The sequence below is a fragment of the Triticum urartu genome, chromosome 3 (assembly GCF_003073215.2).
Source record: "Triticum urartu cultivar G1812 chromosome 3, Tu2.1, whole genome shotgun sequence".
Lineage (NCBI taxonomy): Eukaryota > Viridiplantae > Streptophyta > Magnoliopsida > Poales > Poaceae > Triticum > Triticum urartu.
Window position 1 is genome coordinate 101146583 of NC_053024.1, and position 18272 is coordinate 101164854.

The 18272-nt window shown below is 43.9% G+C and overlaps 2 protein-coding genes across 2 annotated transcripts; one reads left to right on the forward strand and one right to left on the reverse strand.

Moving 5' to 3' along the window:
* Positions 1-633: 633 nt before the first annotated feature.
* LOC125543123 (probable glucuronosyltransferase Os01g0157700) lies at positions 634-2395 on the forward strand. The gene is made up of 2 exons (XM_048706375.1): positions 634-1805; positions 1922-2395. Exons 1-2 carry the CDS (start codon positions 796-798, stop codon positions 2388-2390), a joined length of 1479 nt encoding a protein of 492 aa, XP_048562332.1. The 5' UTR covers positions 634-795; the 3' UTR covers positions 2391-2395.
* Positions 2396-2444: 49 nt separating this feature from the next.
* Positions 2445-5995, reverse strand: LOC125543124 (mitochondrial import inner membrane translocase subunit TIM14-1-like). Its single transcript, XM_048706376.1, has 3 exons — positions 5733-5995; positions 4753-4931; positions 2445-2862 (listed from the first exon to the last, which is right to left on the reverse strand). Exons 1-3 carry the CDS (start codon positions 5733-5735, stop codon positions 2706-2708), a joined length of 339 nt encoding a protein of 112 aa, XP_048562333.1. The 5' UTR covers positions 5736-5995; the 3' UTR covers positions 2445-2705.
* Between the last annotated feature and the right edge of the window lie 12277 nt (positions 5996-18272).

Here is an 18272-nt window from a genome sequence, read left to right on the forward strand (position 1 = left end):
TATATGCGGGGGAAGGTTGAGTGGCTTGCTTCCGCATTCGTGTCCACGGACTGGAGGTGTATGGGTCAGCGTTGGAGGCAGAAAAATATCAGGTGATATCGAGGTTTAGGTGATACCATCATGCGGGCTCATGATAGCCATTGGATCTCGAATCTGACGGCTCCAGGTACAAGAGCTCCTCACGTACTCTATCTTTCAATCTCGTATCACGGTATCACTTGAGCTCATCACCTGAAACTTTCGCGCGACTCCATCACCGAGGCGTCCGAGCACCGGCACGACTTTGGAGAACTGATTTTACCACAGAACTGCCAGATGTGCTCCAGAGACGGTGCAACAGATGGCACATTTCTGCTGTTCTGCTTCGCAACTCCGATGCGTTGTACACTACTATTGTTGTTTCGTTCCATTGTTGTTTCTGCAATTTCCGTTGACTGCCACTAAGTAATGTGCATAGGGACACGCTGCTAATTTGGCAGCTCAGAAGAGCTCAGGATACTACTTAGACGTGCACCGACAGTCTTTTTGCATCGCACTTTGAGAGGGTTGACGTTCGAAAACATATCGGAATTGTCAAATACAGTCGTGCTAGCAAGTCGCAGCAGTAGTTGGCAAGTCAACCATGCCAGCACCGAATTCCTCCTCTGTCCTTTATAGGCCAAGCTCAGCGTCTCCTCCGTTCATTCAGATTCAATCCGGCGATCTCAGAGCTCTCCTGCTTCCATCTATCTGAAGAAGTTCAGGCGAGAGCAGCAGAGCAGCTAGGGAGAGGAGAAGCAGCAGAAGTAGCTGGGGATGGACTCCGTGGAGAGGTCCAGGAGGAGGGCGCAGCGATGGAGCAAGCGCAAGGCCGCCGTCGTCCACCTCGCCGTCTGCTTCGTCGTCGGCGCCTTCGCACCGCTGGTCGCCACCCGCGGCCCGTTGATCGACGGCATCCGCGCCTCGTTTCTTCCGTTTGGCGGTGTTCAGCGAGTGGCTCCGCCGTCGGCCCCTGCTGCCCCCGACATCGGCCTCCTGCTGATCGTCACCGTCACACGGCCGGACGACGACGTTGTGTCGCAGGAGGCGTCGCTGACAAGGCTTGGGCACACGCTGCGGCTCGTCCCGCCGCCGTTGCTATGGATCGTGGTTGGGGCCGAGAACAGGTCGGCGTCAACGGTCCAGGTGCTCCGCGGCACCGGCGTCATGTTCCGGCATCTCACCTACGCCGTCGGCCAGAACAACGCCACCAACATCACCACCGCCGTGAACAACGCCACCACCGACATCACCGTGGAAGCCAGCGCCACCACCGCCGTGAACACCACCACCAACATCACCATGGAAGCCAGCGCCACCACCGCCGTGAACACCACCACCAACATCACCGTGGAAGCCAGCGCCACCACCGCCGTGAACAACGCCACCAACAACATCACCGTGGAAGCCATCGCCACCACCGCCGTAAACAACACCACCACCATGGAAGCCAGCGCCTCCACCACCATGAACAATGCCACCACCAACACCGTGGAAGCCAGCACCAGCAACACAACCACCGCCGCCGAGAAGAACGGCACCAACAACACCATTGTCGAGGACACCACCAGCAGCGCCAGCAACACCACCATCACCGCCGAGAAGAACGGCGCCAACGACACCATCGTCGAGAACAACACCACCGGGAATGTCAATGACGAAGCGGACCTGAAGAAGAACGTGGCGCTGAGCCACATCGAGCGGCACCGGCTGGCCGGGGTTGTCCACTTCGCCGCCGCCTCTGCCATATACGACCTCGAGTTCTTTGAAGAGCTCAGGCAGACTCGGTGCGTCCTGCTTCTTCCTTCTCTTGCAGCTTTGCAACATCTTTTTTTCCCTTTGCCAATTTTTTTACCAACACAAGAGCAACATAATAACATCACTTGTGCAATCCCTGATCCAGGGGCGTTGCAGCATGGCCAACGGCAACTGTGTCATCAGCAGAGCAGAGAGTAACAGTGCAAGGACCAACCTGCAACTCATCACAGATAACAGGCTGGTACTCCAAGGACTCAGGCACCAATGAGACACATAGAGAGTCTGTTGCTGCTGCACAAGATACAGGTGCAATCCAGAACATCTCCAGTTCACCTCCTGCAATAGAGACATCTGGACTTGGGTTCAGGAGCTCAATACTGTGGGAATCAGAATGGTTCGTCAACAGCAACAGCTCTCAGGACTTCATCCAGCTTGTACGAGAAATGGCGGTCGGCGACGGGGACGAGCGGAAGGGCATCCCTTCTAACTGCTCCGAGTCACGGATAATGCTGTGGCACCTTGACATGCCAAAGCACACTCCAGAAGTTGAAGAACAGGAGACTCCACAGGAGCGAAGTCCATTGGAGGAAGACGAAGAGGACTATATGACTTGATATTGCGAGCTAGAGAAGAACCATATTGCAGTACAGCTATATAGATAGAGTAGATAGATGAACAAATGTTATGCAAAACTCAACACAGGCCAACCTCATGTAGTACATCATTTATTCCTTAACCAGCACAACTTTGGTCTTGGAAGTGTCAAACAGTCAAAGAACCTGCTACGTCTAAGACATCTAATGTTCTTTCTCCAGAAATTTCAGTGATACACCAAGGCTTTTGTCTGCCTTCTAGTTCTAGGTGCAGAGACTGGAGGTGCAAAAATAATAGTATCTTCATTGGGTGAGCACATTTTGCATGATATATGATCAAAAGGCTGAACCACCTCCTTTAGTTTTCCCCAGCAAAACATCTTTTGCCTCGTTGATCTTCGACGCAAGGTAATGGCTTCCTCCTGCATCTGGGTGATTGGCAACCATGACCCTCTTGTGTGCCTCTTTCACCTTATCAGGACGGACATTTTCCCTGGAGGAATCAAAAGGAAACATGGCAACTTAACAATGATGATAAGACACACAAAACACATCTCAAATCATAAATCGCAAACAAAATTGTTGAGTCACAAGTAACTGGCACTTATTAAAATGTCAGAATGACCAGTCTGGCATGCCAAGATGCATATAAATTAGAAGGAAAAAGATGAAGACCTAATTCCACATGTTGGTCATATAAGTACAGGGGGCACTATGAACGAAAAAAGATAGCAGGTCAATAATTGATAACTCCTCCTTCATGAGCTCAACAGTTTGTTTTTAATCAACTGGGTCTTTCTGGCGATGTGCAGAAAATTCAGAAGGACAGGCCTGAGGCAGTGGTGAAGTACTCCCCACTTGTGCCAAGAGGTCCTGGGTTCGACGCAGCCTCTGTGCATTGAACTTTGCAGGAGTATGGTCCTGGGTTCGACGCAGCCTCGTATAATCCTTCCCCAGACCCTACCTGGTGTGGGAGCTTCTAGCAATGGGTCTGTCTTTTCTTTTTTATATGTAGAGAAAAGTCGAGACATATCATTGCAAGCAGGTGGTCAATTTGTCAGGAAATTATTTGCTGATGCATTCAACTGACCTCCAGGCCAAACTAGAAACATATATACAACAATGCACCTAGTTTGAGATGGCAATTCTATCCTTTTATACACAGGTAACTACTCAAAAGGCTCCTTTGGATAGGTTCAGATTTCAGAACTAAGATCCATGTGAATTCGGTGAGGAACCAAGCATTTTAATCCAAATCAAATCTAATGGGGTTGTGGGGTGATAAATTGATCCAACAGACTGTTCGAAACAAACTTAAGCCCAAATATATTCTCACCCCAAGCCCAAATATCACTTCAGCTATGGGCATGTGGCCTACTTAATCTCACTCTTAAATCTTGTTCCACTTTAGCCGCTATGATGGCCTGAGCCTTTACAACGCAACATCTGTCTCCTAATTAACACCGATCTGCAGAAGGGTGAAGGGGAACACAGGAGCTCAGCTCGGTTAAAGTTTAGACTTTGTCAGACGGCAAGCCAGTTCTATAGTTCGTGACTTGAGTGGCTGAGCTGCAAGCAGTGGTCGACAAAGGTTGACTAGTTCTCCACTCCATTATGACACTAAATGGTCAAATCTTACACCACAATTTAAAACCACTGAAAGCTAGCTATTGCTTTTGATTTTAAATGGCATTTGTAAAGTATTCTGTAGTTGGAAGTGAGAGAGTTCCCTTTGCCTTAATTGCAAGATGTTCAGCTGTAAATTAATGGAGCAGCTTAAAACAACATTTACAGCTTATGGTATAATTACTTTGTTAAGTATAGCTATCAATCTGTACATGTGTATGCTAGTGTGTTAATGTCAGAATAGAGTATGGACTAAAAGTGAATCTATTTTTAGTATGAAATTGTACAGTATCGCCACATGACTTTCTGCAAGGTTCCAAGTATCTTCTACGTACTGCAGGGAACGAAATGAAGCTAGGACAACTAACTAAAAAATATTACAATTAGCTATCTCAGCAGACTTCTCAGAAAGCATAACAGCTGCAGCATACGTAAAGGAAGCTAATGATGGCTGTTATCCTTTTACATCACTTTTAGGGGACTTCTAGTGTCCATCTGAGAATGGTACCGGTAAAAACAAATTCTTCCCACAAGTCTGATGGGCGGGGGAAGGGGTCAAAGTAAGTTCCCTACGTGTACTGTGCTGCATAAATTATATCTTTCCGTGCTATTCCTGTTCTGTACAGAAGTAAACGTAATTTCAATGGCATGAGATTGAACTAGAGTGCTACAGCCTACATATGAATACCTGTATGCTAATAATGATATAACAACACTTGACTATGGTATGGGTGTTATGCTTTTATGCAACACAGACCTGATACCCAAGATTAGACCAGCTTCCCGTTTGGTCATTGTAGCTTGAAAGCCACCTTCATAGAATTTACGCATCCTTGGAACTATGGGCCTTGCCTTGTAAGCTTGCCAAGCCTGGATGCCATATCTACCCGCAAGAGCAGTGGCTGCCACAGCAAGTCCAGCTATGAGCGGTGTGGCCTGCAGAAATTGGATAAAAGTAAGTACAAACAATTGTAGCTTTACCGTGTTGCATATCCATCTTTACCTATTTTTGGACACCCTACATTCATGCATCAAAGTGAAATTGAACTATCAGCTGGTCAAATAATCCAAAAGATGATTAAATAAATAAGCGTCTACTGATGAGATGCACGAAGGGAGAGTGGGACAGTAGGAAATCGCTTGTAGATTGCAACATAGCTCAAGGTACATAACTAAACATACATGTGTTGTTACTTGTTAGTAATCGACAACCACTGTTGAGTTATAATCAATATTTAACCACCAAAAATAGATCTAGGACTATCCAGTGGGGTAAAGTCTGAAACATCATTTCATCCCAAAATACATCTGAAATTCAGTATGATAAAACGCTAAGCAGGTGAAAAAACTTGTAAACTGGAAATTGTGATTTACACTAATCTGGTCTCATTCTCGGCCAGCTACTAAAAGCCACTTCCAAAGGACATCAGCTACCAGAAGGATATAAAGTTGGGACACAAAATCTCGTGAAAACCAGAAGAATTTGTCTAAATCGCTCCCGTATTTAACTGAACAACCATGCTCCTCCCTAAGGCCAACATTTAAGCAACATCCTCATCCCCCTAGCCGCACATTGGCATCACTACGCTCTGAAATGTCACATAATTTGGCTGCAACCTCCAGATTAAATTACACGTTGCTTCGATAGAATCAATTCAATCTAACACAAACAAGCGCGCAGCGATAAAAGCCTATTAACAAAAAAAAGCGCCATCTCGCGTGTTGAATAGAGCTCACCATCTCCACGACCGGTAACTCCGGCGAGTTGTTGCAGGCGGGAGGGCACAGAAGAGGCGGCCGGTGAGTGGCTACACGTAGGTGCGTACGTGGACGGCGCTAGGGCTACAGAGATCGCCGGAGAGGAGACCGGCGTCGGCGGAGTCGCGTCGCGTGGGGGGTACTGGAAGCTTCGCGGCGGAGGGAGGGATGGGTGGATCGTGGAAGACGGAACCCTACTTGGGCTGGGCCTGAACTGAACCGAAGAGGGAAGCAGGTACGTGGGACCCACTTGTCAGTTGCCACTGAAACGGAATATGGACCATTTCGGCTTCCGTCTTCCAGTTCCGAAAGCGTACTCAGGTAGAGTTGAAATTCTGTCTTGGATTCCCTCAAAAAGAATTTTTGTCTTGATGATTTTTTCCACTTTTTAAAAAACTAGATGATTTTCCCGCACGTTGCGGCGAGAATTTAAAGTTTGTGCTGATGAATTGCGTATGAAAAAATGGTTTAAATCAAAAGCTACTATTTTGTTCATGTAGAAATGTTTTATGGTTACACTATTTTATGAGGTGAAAGGTCGCATATTAAGAGAATTTGAGTTAGTAAGGATCATCTATTTAAAAATAGTAGATGCACGTTTGTTATTTTTCTTGATAAAGATGGGTTTGCCCTCTTTATTACTGTAGATCAGATAAGACTCTTTGTTACAACAGCTACCAAAACCAAAGAAAAGCATAGCATTAGCCTTACAATAAACCGAACACTTCTCCAAAACCATGCATTGAGCACACTATTCAGCCAATCGAATAAGTTAGAGAACAAGTGAAGAAAAAGTCATCTTCCATATGATTACTTCGAAGGTAAATAGCAAAATATCAAAAAGTTGAGTGTACTCTGGTAGCGCGACGAAGTTTTGAACATTCACCATGCTTTCATCATTTTAAATGAAAGAAATGGAGAGGAAGATAATTTTGTCAAGATCAAAATCACTCTCCTAGAGTTTCTCCTCAATGGGCCTTGCTATCCCCTACCCACACACCACCACCAACAATAACAACAACAACCCTTTTGTCATTCTCTTTCCTTTAGTAACACTTCACCGACTTCTTCCACTACTAATCAATATTTTACCGTAGTCTTTATTCCTATCCATGTCCACATATATTTTCCCCGACTAAAATTAATTGAAGTTTTAGTTTTGTCTTAAATATAAAAAAACAGTTTGGCCAAGTCTATATAAAATACTCATTAGATACACTATGTCTCATTAGATACTTCCTCTGTCTCAAAATAAGTATTTAATGAGACATAGTGTATAAAAACACAACGACAACTAGCAAAGTTAAATATAAAAAACATTAGTACATTGAGACACTTATTTTGGAAGGATGAAATATAACATAGTTTGACCGGGTCTATATAAAAACACAACACAACTAGCAAAGTTCAACAAGACTGAAAGCTATGCCTTATAGTGAAGAAAAAAACAAAAAAAACATCAAAGCAATCAAAACAATGATCAACAATCTACGTCACCAATCATATCTGCACCAACAATCGCTTTGACAACAGTTGTGATGTTGCTTGTTGGGGAACATAGTATTTCAAAAAAATCCTACGACCACGCAAGATCTATCTAGGAGAAGCATAGCAACGAGCAGGGAGAGTGTGTCCACGTACCCTCGTAGACCGAAAGCGGAAGCGTTAAGTAACGCGGTTGATGTAGTCGAACGTCTTCGCGATCCAACCGATCAAGCACCGAACGCACGGCACCTCCGCGATCTGCACACGTACAGCTCGATGACGTCCCTCGAACTCTTGATTCAGCTGAGGCTGAGGGAGAGTTTCATCAGCACGACGGCGTGATGACGGTGACGATGAAGTTACCAGTGCAGGGCTTCGCCTAAGCACTGCAACGATATGACCGAGGTGTGTTTCTGTGGAGGGGGACACCGCACACGGCTAACAGAAACTTTGGTGTGTCTTTGGGTTACCCCCCCTCCCACATATATAAAAGGGGGAGGGAGGAGGAGGCCGGCCAGGGGGAGGAGGCGCGCCATGGAGGGGGCAATCCTACTCCAAGTAGGATTCGGCCCCGCCCTTTCCTATTCCAACAAGGAGAAGGGGGGGAAGTGAGGGAGGAGAGAAGGAAAGGGGGGCCACCCCCCTAGTCCAATTCGGTTTGGGCTGGGAGGGGGGGGGGGCGTGCGCCCTGCCTTGGCCTGCCCCCTCTCTTCCACCAATAGGCGCATGAGGCCCAATAACCTCCCGGTACTCCGGAAAATACTCGATACACCTTGGAACTATTCCGGTGTCCGAATATAGTCATCCAATATATCAATCTTAATGTCTCGACCACTTCGAGACTCCTTGTCATGTCAGTGATCTCATCCGGGACTCTGAACTACCTTCGGTACATCAAAACACATAAACTCATAATACCGATCGTCATCAAACGTTAAGCGTGCGGACCCTACGGGTTCGAGAATTATGTAGACATGACCGAGACTCATCTCAGGTCAATAACCAATAGCAAAACCTGGATGCTCATATTGGCTCCCACATATTCTACGAAGATCTTTATTGGTCAAACCACATAACAACATACGTTGTTCCCTTTGTCATCGGTATGTTACTTGCCCGAGATTCGATCGTCGGTATCATCATACCTAGTTCAATCTCGTTACCGGCAAGTCTCTTTACTCATTCCGTAGTGCATCATGTTGGGGAACGTAGTAATTTCAAAAAAATTCCTACACACACGCAAGATCATGGTGATGCACAACAACGAGAGGGGAGAGTGTGATCTACGTACCCTTGTAGATCGACAACGGAAGCGTTAGCACAACGTGGTTGATGTAGTCGTACGTCTTCACGGCCCGACCAATCAAGCACCGAAACTACGGCACCTCCGAGTTCTAGCACACGTTCAGCTCGATGACGATCCCCGGACTCCGATCCAGCAAAGTGTCGGGGAAGAGTTCCGTCAGCACGACGGCGTGGTGACGATATTGATGTACTACTGTCGCAGGGCTTCGCCTAAGCACCGCTACAATATTATCGAGGACTATTGTGGAAGGGGGCACCGCACACGGCTAAGAATATGATCACGTGGATCAACTTGTGTGTCTAGGGGTGCCCTCTGCCTCCGTATAAAAAAGGATCAAAGGGGGGGGTGCGGCCGGCCAGGAGAGGGCGCGCCAGGAGGAGTCCTACTCCCTTCGGGAGTAGGATTCCCCCCTTTCCTAGTTGGAATAGGATTCGGGAGGGGGAAAGAGGAGAGAGAGAAGGAAGGGGGGCGCCGGCCCCCTCTCCTTGTCCTATTCGGACTAGGGGGGGAGGGGCGCGCGGCCCAGCCCTGGCCACCTCTCCTCTCTTCCACTAAAGCCCACTAAGGCCCATATACCTCCCGGGGGGTTTCGGTAACCTCCCGGTAATCCGGTAAAATCCCGATTTCACCCGGAACACTTCCGATATCCAAATATAGGCTTCCAATATATCAATCTTTATGTCTCGACCATTTCGAGACTCCTCGTCATGTCCGTGATCACATCCGGGACTCCGAACAAACTTCGGTACATCAAAATGCATAAACTCATAATATAACTGTCATCAAAACCTTAAGCGTGCGGATCCTACGGGTTCGAGAACAATGTAGATATGACCGAGACATGTCTCCGGTCAATAACCAATAGCGGAACCTGGATGCTCATATTGGCTCCTACATATTCTACGAAGATCTTTTATCGGTCAGACCGCATAACAACATACGTTGTTCCCTTTGTCATCGGTATGTTACTTGCCCGAGATTCGATCGTCGGTATCTCAATATCTAGTTCAATCTCGTTACCGGCAAGTCTCTTTACTCGTTCCGTAATACATCATCTCACAACTAACTCATTAGTTGCAATGCTTGCAAGGCTATGTGATGTGCATTACCGAGAGGGCCCAGAGATACCTCTCCGACAATCGGAGTGACAAATCCTAATCTCGAAATACGCCAACCCAACATGTACCTTTGGAGACACCTGTAGAGCACCTTTATAATCACCCATTTACGTTGTGACGTTTGGTAGCACACAAAGTGTTCCTCCGGCAAACGGGAGTTGCATAATCTCATAGTCATAGGAACATGTATAAGTCATGAAGAAAGCAATAGCAACATACTAAACGACCGGGTGCTAAGCTAATGGAATGGGTCATGTCAATCAGATCATTCACCTAATGATGTGATCTCGTTAATCAAATAACAACTCTTTGTCCATGGTTAGGAAACATAACCATCTTTGATTAACGAGCTAGTCAAGTAGAGGCATACTAGTGACACTCTGTTTGTCTATGTATTCACACATGTATTATGTTTCCGGTTAATACAATTCTAGCATGAATAATAAACATTTATCATGATATAAGGAAATAAATAATAACTTTATTATTGCCTCTAGGGCATATTTCCTTCAGTCTCCCACTTGCACTAGAGTCAATAATCTAGATTATACAGTAATGATTCTAACACCCATGGAGCCTTGGTGTTGATCATGTTTTGCTCGTGGAAGAGGCTTAGTCAACGGGTCTGCTACATTTAGATCCGTATGTATCTTGCAAATCTCTATGTCTCCCACCTGGACTAGATCCCGGATGGAATTGAAGCGTCTCTTGATGTGCTTGGTTCTCTTGTGAAATCTGGATTCCTTTGCCAAGGCAATTGCACCAGTATTGTCACAAAAGATTTTCATTGGACCCGATGCACTAGGTATGACACCTAGATCGGATATGAACTCCTTCATCCAGACTCCTTCATTTGCTGCTTCCAAAGCAGCTATGTATTCCGCTTCACACGTAGATCCCGCCACGACGCTTTGTTTAGAACTGCACCAACTGACAGCTCCACCGTTTAATGTAAACACGTATCCGGTTTGCGATTTAGAATCATCCGGATCAGTGTCAAAGCTCGCATCAACGTAACCATTTACGATTAGCTCTTTGTCACCTCCATAAACGAGAAACATATCCTTAGTCCTTTTCAGGTATTTCAGGATGTTCTTGACCGTTGTCCAGTGATCCACTCCTGGATTACTTTGGTACCTCCCTGCTAGAAAACTTATAGCAAGGCACACATCAGGTCTGGTACACAGCATTGCATACATGATAGAGCCTATGGCTGAAGCATAGGGAACATCTTTCATTTTCTCTCTATCTTCTGCAGTGGTCGGGCATTGAGTCTTACTCAACTTCACACCTTGTAACACAGGCAAGAACCCTTTCTTTGCTTGATCCATTTTGAACTTCTTCAAAACTTGTCAAGGTATGTGCTTTGTGAAAGTCCAATTAAGCGTCTTGATCTATCTCTATAGATCTTAATGCCTAATATGTAAGCAGCTTCACCGAGGTCTTTCATTGAAAAACTCTTATTCAAGTATCCCTTTATGCTATCCAGAAATTCTATATCATTTCCAATTAGTAATATGTCATCCACATATAATATCAGAAATGCTACAGAGCTCCCACTCACTTTCTTGTAAATACAGGCTTCTCCAAAAGTATGTATAAAACCAAATGCTTTGATCACACTATCAAAGCGTTTATTCCAACTCCGAGAGGCTTGCACCAGTCCATAAATGGATCGCTGGAGCTTGCACACTTTGTTAGCTCCCTTTGGATCGACAAAACCTTCGGTTGCATCATATACAACTCTTCTTCCAGAAATCCATTCAGGAATGCAGTTTTGACATCCATTTGCCAAATTTCATAATCATAAAATGCGGCAATTGCTAACATGATTCGGACAGACTTAAGCATCGCTACGGGTGAGAAGGTCTCATCGTAGTCAATCCCTTGAACTTGCCGAAAACCTTTTGCGACAAGTCGAGCTTTGTAGACAGTAATATTACCGTCAGCGTCAGTCTTCTTCTTGAAGATCCATTTATTCTCAATTGCTTGCCGATCGATCATCGGGCAAGTCAACCAAAGTCCATACTTTGTTCTCATACATGGATCCCATCTCAGATTTCATGGCTTCAAGCCATTTTGCGGAATCTGGGCTCACCATCGCTTCTTCATAGTTCGTAGGTTCATCATGATCTAGCAGCATGACTTCCAGAACAGGATTACCGTACCACTCTGGCGCGGATCTCACTCTGGTTGATCTACGAGGTTCAGTAGTATCTTGTCCTGAAGTTTCATGATCATTATCATTAGCTTCCTCACTAATTGGTGTAGGTGTCACAGAAACATGTTTCTGTGATGTACTACTTTCCAATAAGGGAGCAGGTACAGTTACCTCCTCGTCAAGTTCTACTTTCCTCCCACTCACTTCTTTCGAGAGAAACTCCTTCTCAAGAAAGTTTCCGAATTTAGCAACAAAAGTCTTGCCTTCGGATCTGTGATAGAAGGTGTATCCAATAGTTTCCTTTGGATATCCTATGAAGACACATTTCTCCGATTTGGGTTCGAGCTTATCAGGTTGAAGCTTTTTCACATAAGCATCGCAGCCCCAAACTTTCAGAAACGACAACTTTGGTTTCTTGCCAAACCACAGTTCATAAGGCGTCGTCTCAACGGATTTTGAAGGTGCCCTATTTAACGTGAATGCGGCTCTCTAGAGCATATCCCCAAAACGATAGCGGTAAATCAGTAAGAGACATCATAGATCGCACCATATCTAGTAAAGTACGATTACGTTCGGACACACCATTACGCTGTGGTGTTCCGGGTGGCGTGAGTTGCGAAACTATTCCACATTGTTTCAAATGTACACCAAACTCGTAACTCAAATATTCTCCTCCACGATCAGATCGTAGGAATTTTATTTTCTTGTTACGATGATTTTCAACTTCACTCTGAAATTCTTTGAACTTTTCAAACGTTTCAGACTTGTGTTTCATTAAGTAGATATACCCATATCTGCTTAAGTCATCTGTGAAGGTGAGAAAATAACGATATCCGCCACGAGCCTCAACATTCATCGGACCACATACATCTGTATGTATGATTTCAACAAATCTGTTGCTCTCTCCATAGTACCGGAGAACGGTGTTTTTGTCATCTTACCCATAGGCACGGTTCGCAAGTACCAAGTGATTCATAATCAAGTGGTTCCAAAAGTCCATCAGTATGGAGTTTCTTCATGCGCTTTACACCGATATGACCCAAACGGCAGTGCCACAAATAAGTTGCACTATCATTATCAACTCTGCATCTTTTGGCTTCAACATTATGAATATGTGTGTCACTACTATCGAGATTTAATAAGAATAGACCACTCTTTAAGGGTGCATGACCATAAAAGATATTACTCATATAAATAGAACAACCATTATTCTCTGATTTAAATGAATAACCGTCTCGCATCAAACAAGATCCAGATATAATGTTCATGCTTAACGCTGGCACCAAATAACAATTATTTAGGTCTAAATACTAATCCCGAAGGTAGATGTAGAGGTAGCGGGCACATCAGACCGGCGATCACATCGACTTTGGAACCATTTCCCACGCGCATCGTCACCTCGTCCTTAGACAATCTTCGCTTAATCCGTCCTTAGCCAATCTCCGCGAATCGCAGTAGTCCTTCTGTTCGAGTTCTGCCAAATATATTGAGACACAGACCAGATCAACGACACCCAGGCTGCTACTTATCGCGACCATGAATCAAGGTGACAAGGCAAGTCGAGAGTAGACATGGAGATAACTGGATAGCACATAGCGACGTCGGTCTATTGGTACGCGAAATTGCATCGCTTTTCTCAATTGCGGAACCTGCCCATAACACTATGGCGCAGTTGCCGCTTACTGAGCGCAGCTAGGCCTATGCACGACATAGTAAGCTATCGAGTCACCAGCATATGTCCATGGTTTTCGTACTTCTATCATTGCAGCGAGGAGGGGCAACTTGCTTGTTCTGTGTGAAGTTCTTTCTTGCTTTTCTCATTTTGCCCATGCATGAACTAGTTTGTGACTTGTTCTGCGGACATCTCACCAACACTGCTTACATGGACGGGACACTTCTTATGATTTCTGACCGGGTACCCGGGCGCACTTTTCAGCATTGCGAAAGAGCTTCGGAATAGTCGTAAATGTCGATCCGCCTCTTGACATAATTAATAAAGAAGTATCCGATATGAAATGCGATAGGCTGCTTGGGCTGACCTTGGTGCAGTGATGGCGGTGGAGACAGATTCTGTCAATGACTGCCGGAGTCATCGCAAATAGGAAACGAGTGTAACGATGCACCATATCGAGGAATAAAGTGAATAGTAGGTAGCCGCTCGAGACATCTCGAGATATATGCTGCTACGTTCGAGCTTGTGTGTCTCTCATTTTTGTTGCTAGCTATTTTCGTGAGTTAGGCATCATTTTTTGTTAGTATATTAACAGTGACGTTTTTGTCTTTGGTTTAGGTATGAGTCCGGAGTCATTGAATCAAGTGATTTTATGACCCAGACATTTTGAGTATATGCTCACTGACAGAACTGTCTCCTCCATCTTGCAGCTATAGAACTTATTGGAGACTTCACTATCTCTCAATCCGGGCATTTGCTTGAAATATTAACTTCAACTCCTGGAACATCTCATATGCTCCATGACGTTCAAAATGTCGTTGAAGTCCGATTCTAAGCCGTAAAGCATGGCACACTGAACTATCGAGTAGTCATCAGCTTTGCTCTGCCAGACGTTCATAACATCTGGTGTTGCTCCAGCAGCAGGCCTGGCACCCAGCGGTGCTTCCAGGACGTAATTCTTCTGTGCAGCAATGAGGATAATCCTCAAGTTACGGACCCAGTCCGTGTAATTGCTACCATCATCTTTCAACTTTGCTTTCTCAAGGAACGCATTAAAATTCAACGGAACAACAGCAGCCATCTATCTACAATAACATAGACAAGCAAGATACTATCAGGTACTAAGTTCATGATAAATTTAAGTTCAATTAATCATATTACTTAAGAACTCCCACTTAGATAGACATCCCTCTAATCCTCTAAGTGATTACGTGATCCAAATCAACTAAACCATGTCCGATCATCACGTGAGATGGAGTAGTTTCATTGGTGAACATCACTATGTTGATCATATCTACTATATGATTCACTCTCGACCTTTCGGTCCGTATCCTTGGATTTTGGATATATAGGCTGTTTTAATGAGTATTCGGCGTTGTGTCTTATGCGGATATATCCGTGTCCCGTTGCGAGTAGGCCAATTTAGAATTCTGTGATAATGCTTGGCTCGTTCAAGGAGATATATGCGAAGTATCCTTTCACGCGACCGTAGCGCATGCATAGGGTTGGCACTGTTTTGTCTGTTCGCGGGTAGCAACCGTCCTGTATGGTGACACGCAAGCCGATCTACTAGACGCGATCGTGTATTTGCACTGTGAGTGTCTGCGAGCGACGGAGATAGATACTGATTTCGCAGTACGTGCATGAGTTACTGCGAACGAGAGAATCAGGTATCTAGTGATTAGGTTCTTTCATGAGATGATGATTATTAGGTGTATGTGCTAGAAGAGTCATGCTATATAGGATCCTGTCGTAGACAGATGATAGCCCACGGCAATATCAGAGCCAGAGTAGGCACACTCAGATTAAAGAGTGCACACATTCAACATTACTTAGTGATTTGATTATAGGCCATACACTGACTTATTGCATTGGCACTCGTGTTCTGTCACGTATGACGGTATGGAGCGACCAGAGTCCGAGGTGATTAACTCATTTCACGATGCTTGCCACCAATAGACTAGCTGTTTCAGCATGCATAGTTGCTCACCTTTCAGAGTTATCTATTTATATTTCAGATTACAAAAACCTTACTAATCCTAATACCACCTGTACACCATCCTCTTGCGACTAGACGCTGACCATCCTAACTCTGATCGCATCACATCGTGGTGTGAGCATTCGTGATTCAGCAGAACTTTTGGCGTGATTCGCCATAGTCAGCGTTTATGGCAGAAGAGACCATTCACACCGTCTAACGGATTGAACTAGGCCATCCATTGAGAATTGCTACTATCCCTACAACCTCTGCACGTGGAGCCCAACAAACTACAAGAAGAACGCGTTACGCAAAAACCACCACAACGATCTGGGCGCCGTCACCCCCGGGCGATGTAATAGCGCATGAAGTATACTTCTATTAGATCTTGCATCGAGTCTTTTAGTTTCTTGTTTATCACTAGTAGTTTATAAATAGAAACATCAGAGAGTATAAGTGTATACCTAAGTAACGACTATCATTACTTATTTTAAAGCGATCTATTCGAGAAATATGATAACCTAAACTGAGAGAATCAACTGCAGAAAGAATGTAGTTTGGCACTAAATCTTTGAATGATGAGCATGATTGCAATGTTGTTAGTATGAATTCCTTGAATATCCATGATGCTAATGATATGCAAAGCCACAAGCTTGGGGATGCTATGTTTGATGAAGATGATATTTGTCCCCCAAGTTTTGATGAAAAATTTATTATGATGAAAGCATGCCTCCTATTTATGATGATTAGATGAAAGTGGTTTGAGAGGTCATGACTTTATTTAGTGATGAATCCACTATTTCGGAAGAGGTTCCAATTGATTATGAGAACAAAGTTGCTATCTATGATGATTATTGTGATGACATGTATGCTATAAAGAATAATGATAACCATGAAACTTGTCATCATGATTTTAGTTTTCAATTTTATGCCTCACATGATATTATTTTGTTGAGTTTGCTCCCACTATTATGAATGAGAAGAATTTTGCTTATGTGGAGAGATAAAATCTATGCTTGTAGATCATGAAAAGAATGCTTTAGGTGCTGGTTATATTGTTGAATTCATTCATGATGCTACTGAAAATTATTATGAGGGAGGAATATATGCTTGTAGGAATTGCAATAATATCAAGTTTCCTCTCTATGTGCTTAATTTGAAGTTATGCTTGTTTTGCCTCCTATGCTAGTTGATTATTGTTCCCACAAGTTGTTTGCTCACAAAATCCCTATGCATAGGAAGTGGGTTAGACTTAAATGTGCTAGTCATATTCTTCATGATGCTCTCTTTATGTTACAATTCTTCTTTATGTGAGCATCATTGAAATCATCATGCCTAGCTAGGGGCGTTAAACGATAGCGCTTGTTGGGAGGCAACCCAACTTTATTTTTGTTCCTTGCTTTTTGTTCCTGTTTAGTAATAAATAATTCATCTAGCCTCTGTTTAGATGGTTTTATGCTTTTAATTAGTGTTTGTGCCAAGTAGAACCTTTGGGAAGACTTGGGGAAAGTCTTTGCGATCATGCTGTAAAAAACAGAAACTTTAGCGCTCATGAGAATTGCTGCCATTTATTGGAGAGTGATATTTAGTTAATTATTTTTTCAGATGATTAATAGATAAATCTCAGGTCCAGCAATTTATTTTAGAATTTTATGAGTTCCATAAGTATATGATCCAGATTACTACAGACTGTTCTGTTTTTGACAGATTCTGTTTGATGTGTTGTTTGCTTATTTTGATGAATCTATGAGTAGTATCGGAGGGTATGAACCATAGATAAGTTGGAATACAGTAGATATTACACCAATATGAATTTAGAATGAGTTCACAACAGTACCTAAGTGGTGATTTATTTTCTTATACTAACGGAGCTTACGAGTTTTCTGTTAAGTTTTGTGTTGTGAAGTTTTCAAGTTTTGGGTAAAGATTCGATGGACTATGGAATAAGGAGTGGCAAGAGCCTAAGCTTGGGGATGCCCAAGGCACCCCAAGGTAATATTCAAGACAACCAAGAGCCTAAGCTTGGGGATGCCCCGGAAGGCATCCCCTCTTTCGTCTTCGTTCATCGGTAACTTTACTTGGAGCTATATTATTCGCCACATGATATGTGTTTGCTTGGAGCGTCATGTTATTTTATTTAGTTTGCTTTCTGTTTGAATAAAATACAGAGATCTTAATTGAGAGCTCATACTGTTGCATATATTGCACTCATAAATCTTCACTATCTCGATAGTTGCTCTAGTGCTTCGGTTATATATCTTTTAGAGCACGGCGGTGGTTTTATTTTATAGAATAATTGATCTCTCATGCTTAACTTATATTATTTTGAGAGTCCTTTAGAACAACGTAGTCCTAATATGATGGGCATCAGGATAATAAAAACTTTCATATAAAGTGCATTGAATACTATGAGAAGTTTGATACTTGATGATTGTTTTGAGATATGGAGATGGTGATATTAGAGTCATGCTAGTTGAGTAGTTGTGAATTTGAGAAATACTTGTGTTGAAGTTTGTGATTCCCGTAGCATGCACGTATGGTGAACCGTTATGTGATGAAGTCGGAGCATGATTTATTTATTGATTGCCTTCCTTATGAGTGGCGGTCGGGGACGAGCGATGGTCTTTTCCTACCAATCTATCCCCTAGGAGCATGCGCAATACTTTGTTCGATAACTAATAGATTTTTGCAATAAGTATGTGAGTTCTTTATGACTAATGTTGAGTCCATGGATTATACCACTCACTCACCATTGCTAGTATTAGTAACTTCGCCGATATTGCCATACAATAAAGCGAC

Excerpts from the sequence above, each read along its gene's own strand:
- LOC125543124 (XM_048706376.1), bottom strand. Across the intron at positions 2,863-4,752 it reads GGTCTAATCTTGGGTATCAG|GGAAAATGTCCGTCCTGATA; the intron begins GTCTGTGTTGCA and ends TGATTCCTCCAG.
- LOC125543123 (XM_048706375.1), top strand. The coding sequence starts at position 796 with ATGGACTCCGTGGAGAGGTCCAGGAGGAGGGCGCAGCGATGGAGCAAG. Across the intron at positions 1,806-1,921 it reads GAAGAGCTCAGGCAGACTCG|GGGCGTTGCAGCATGGCCAA; the intron begins GTGCGTCCTGCT and ends TCCCTGATCCAG.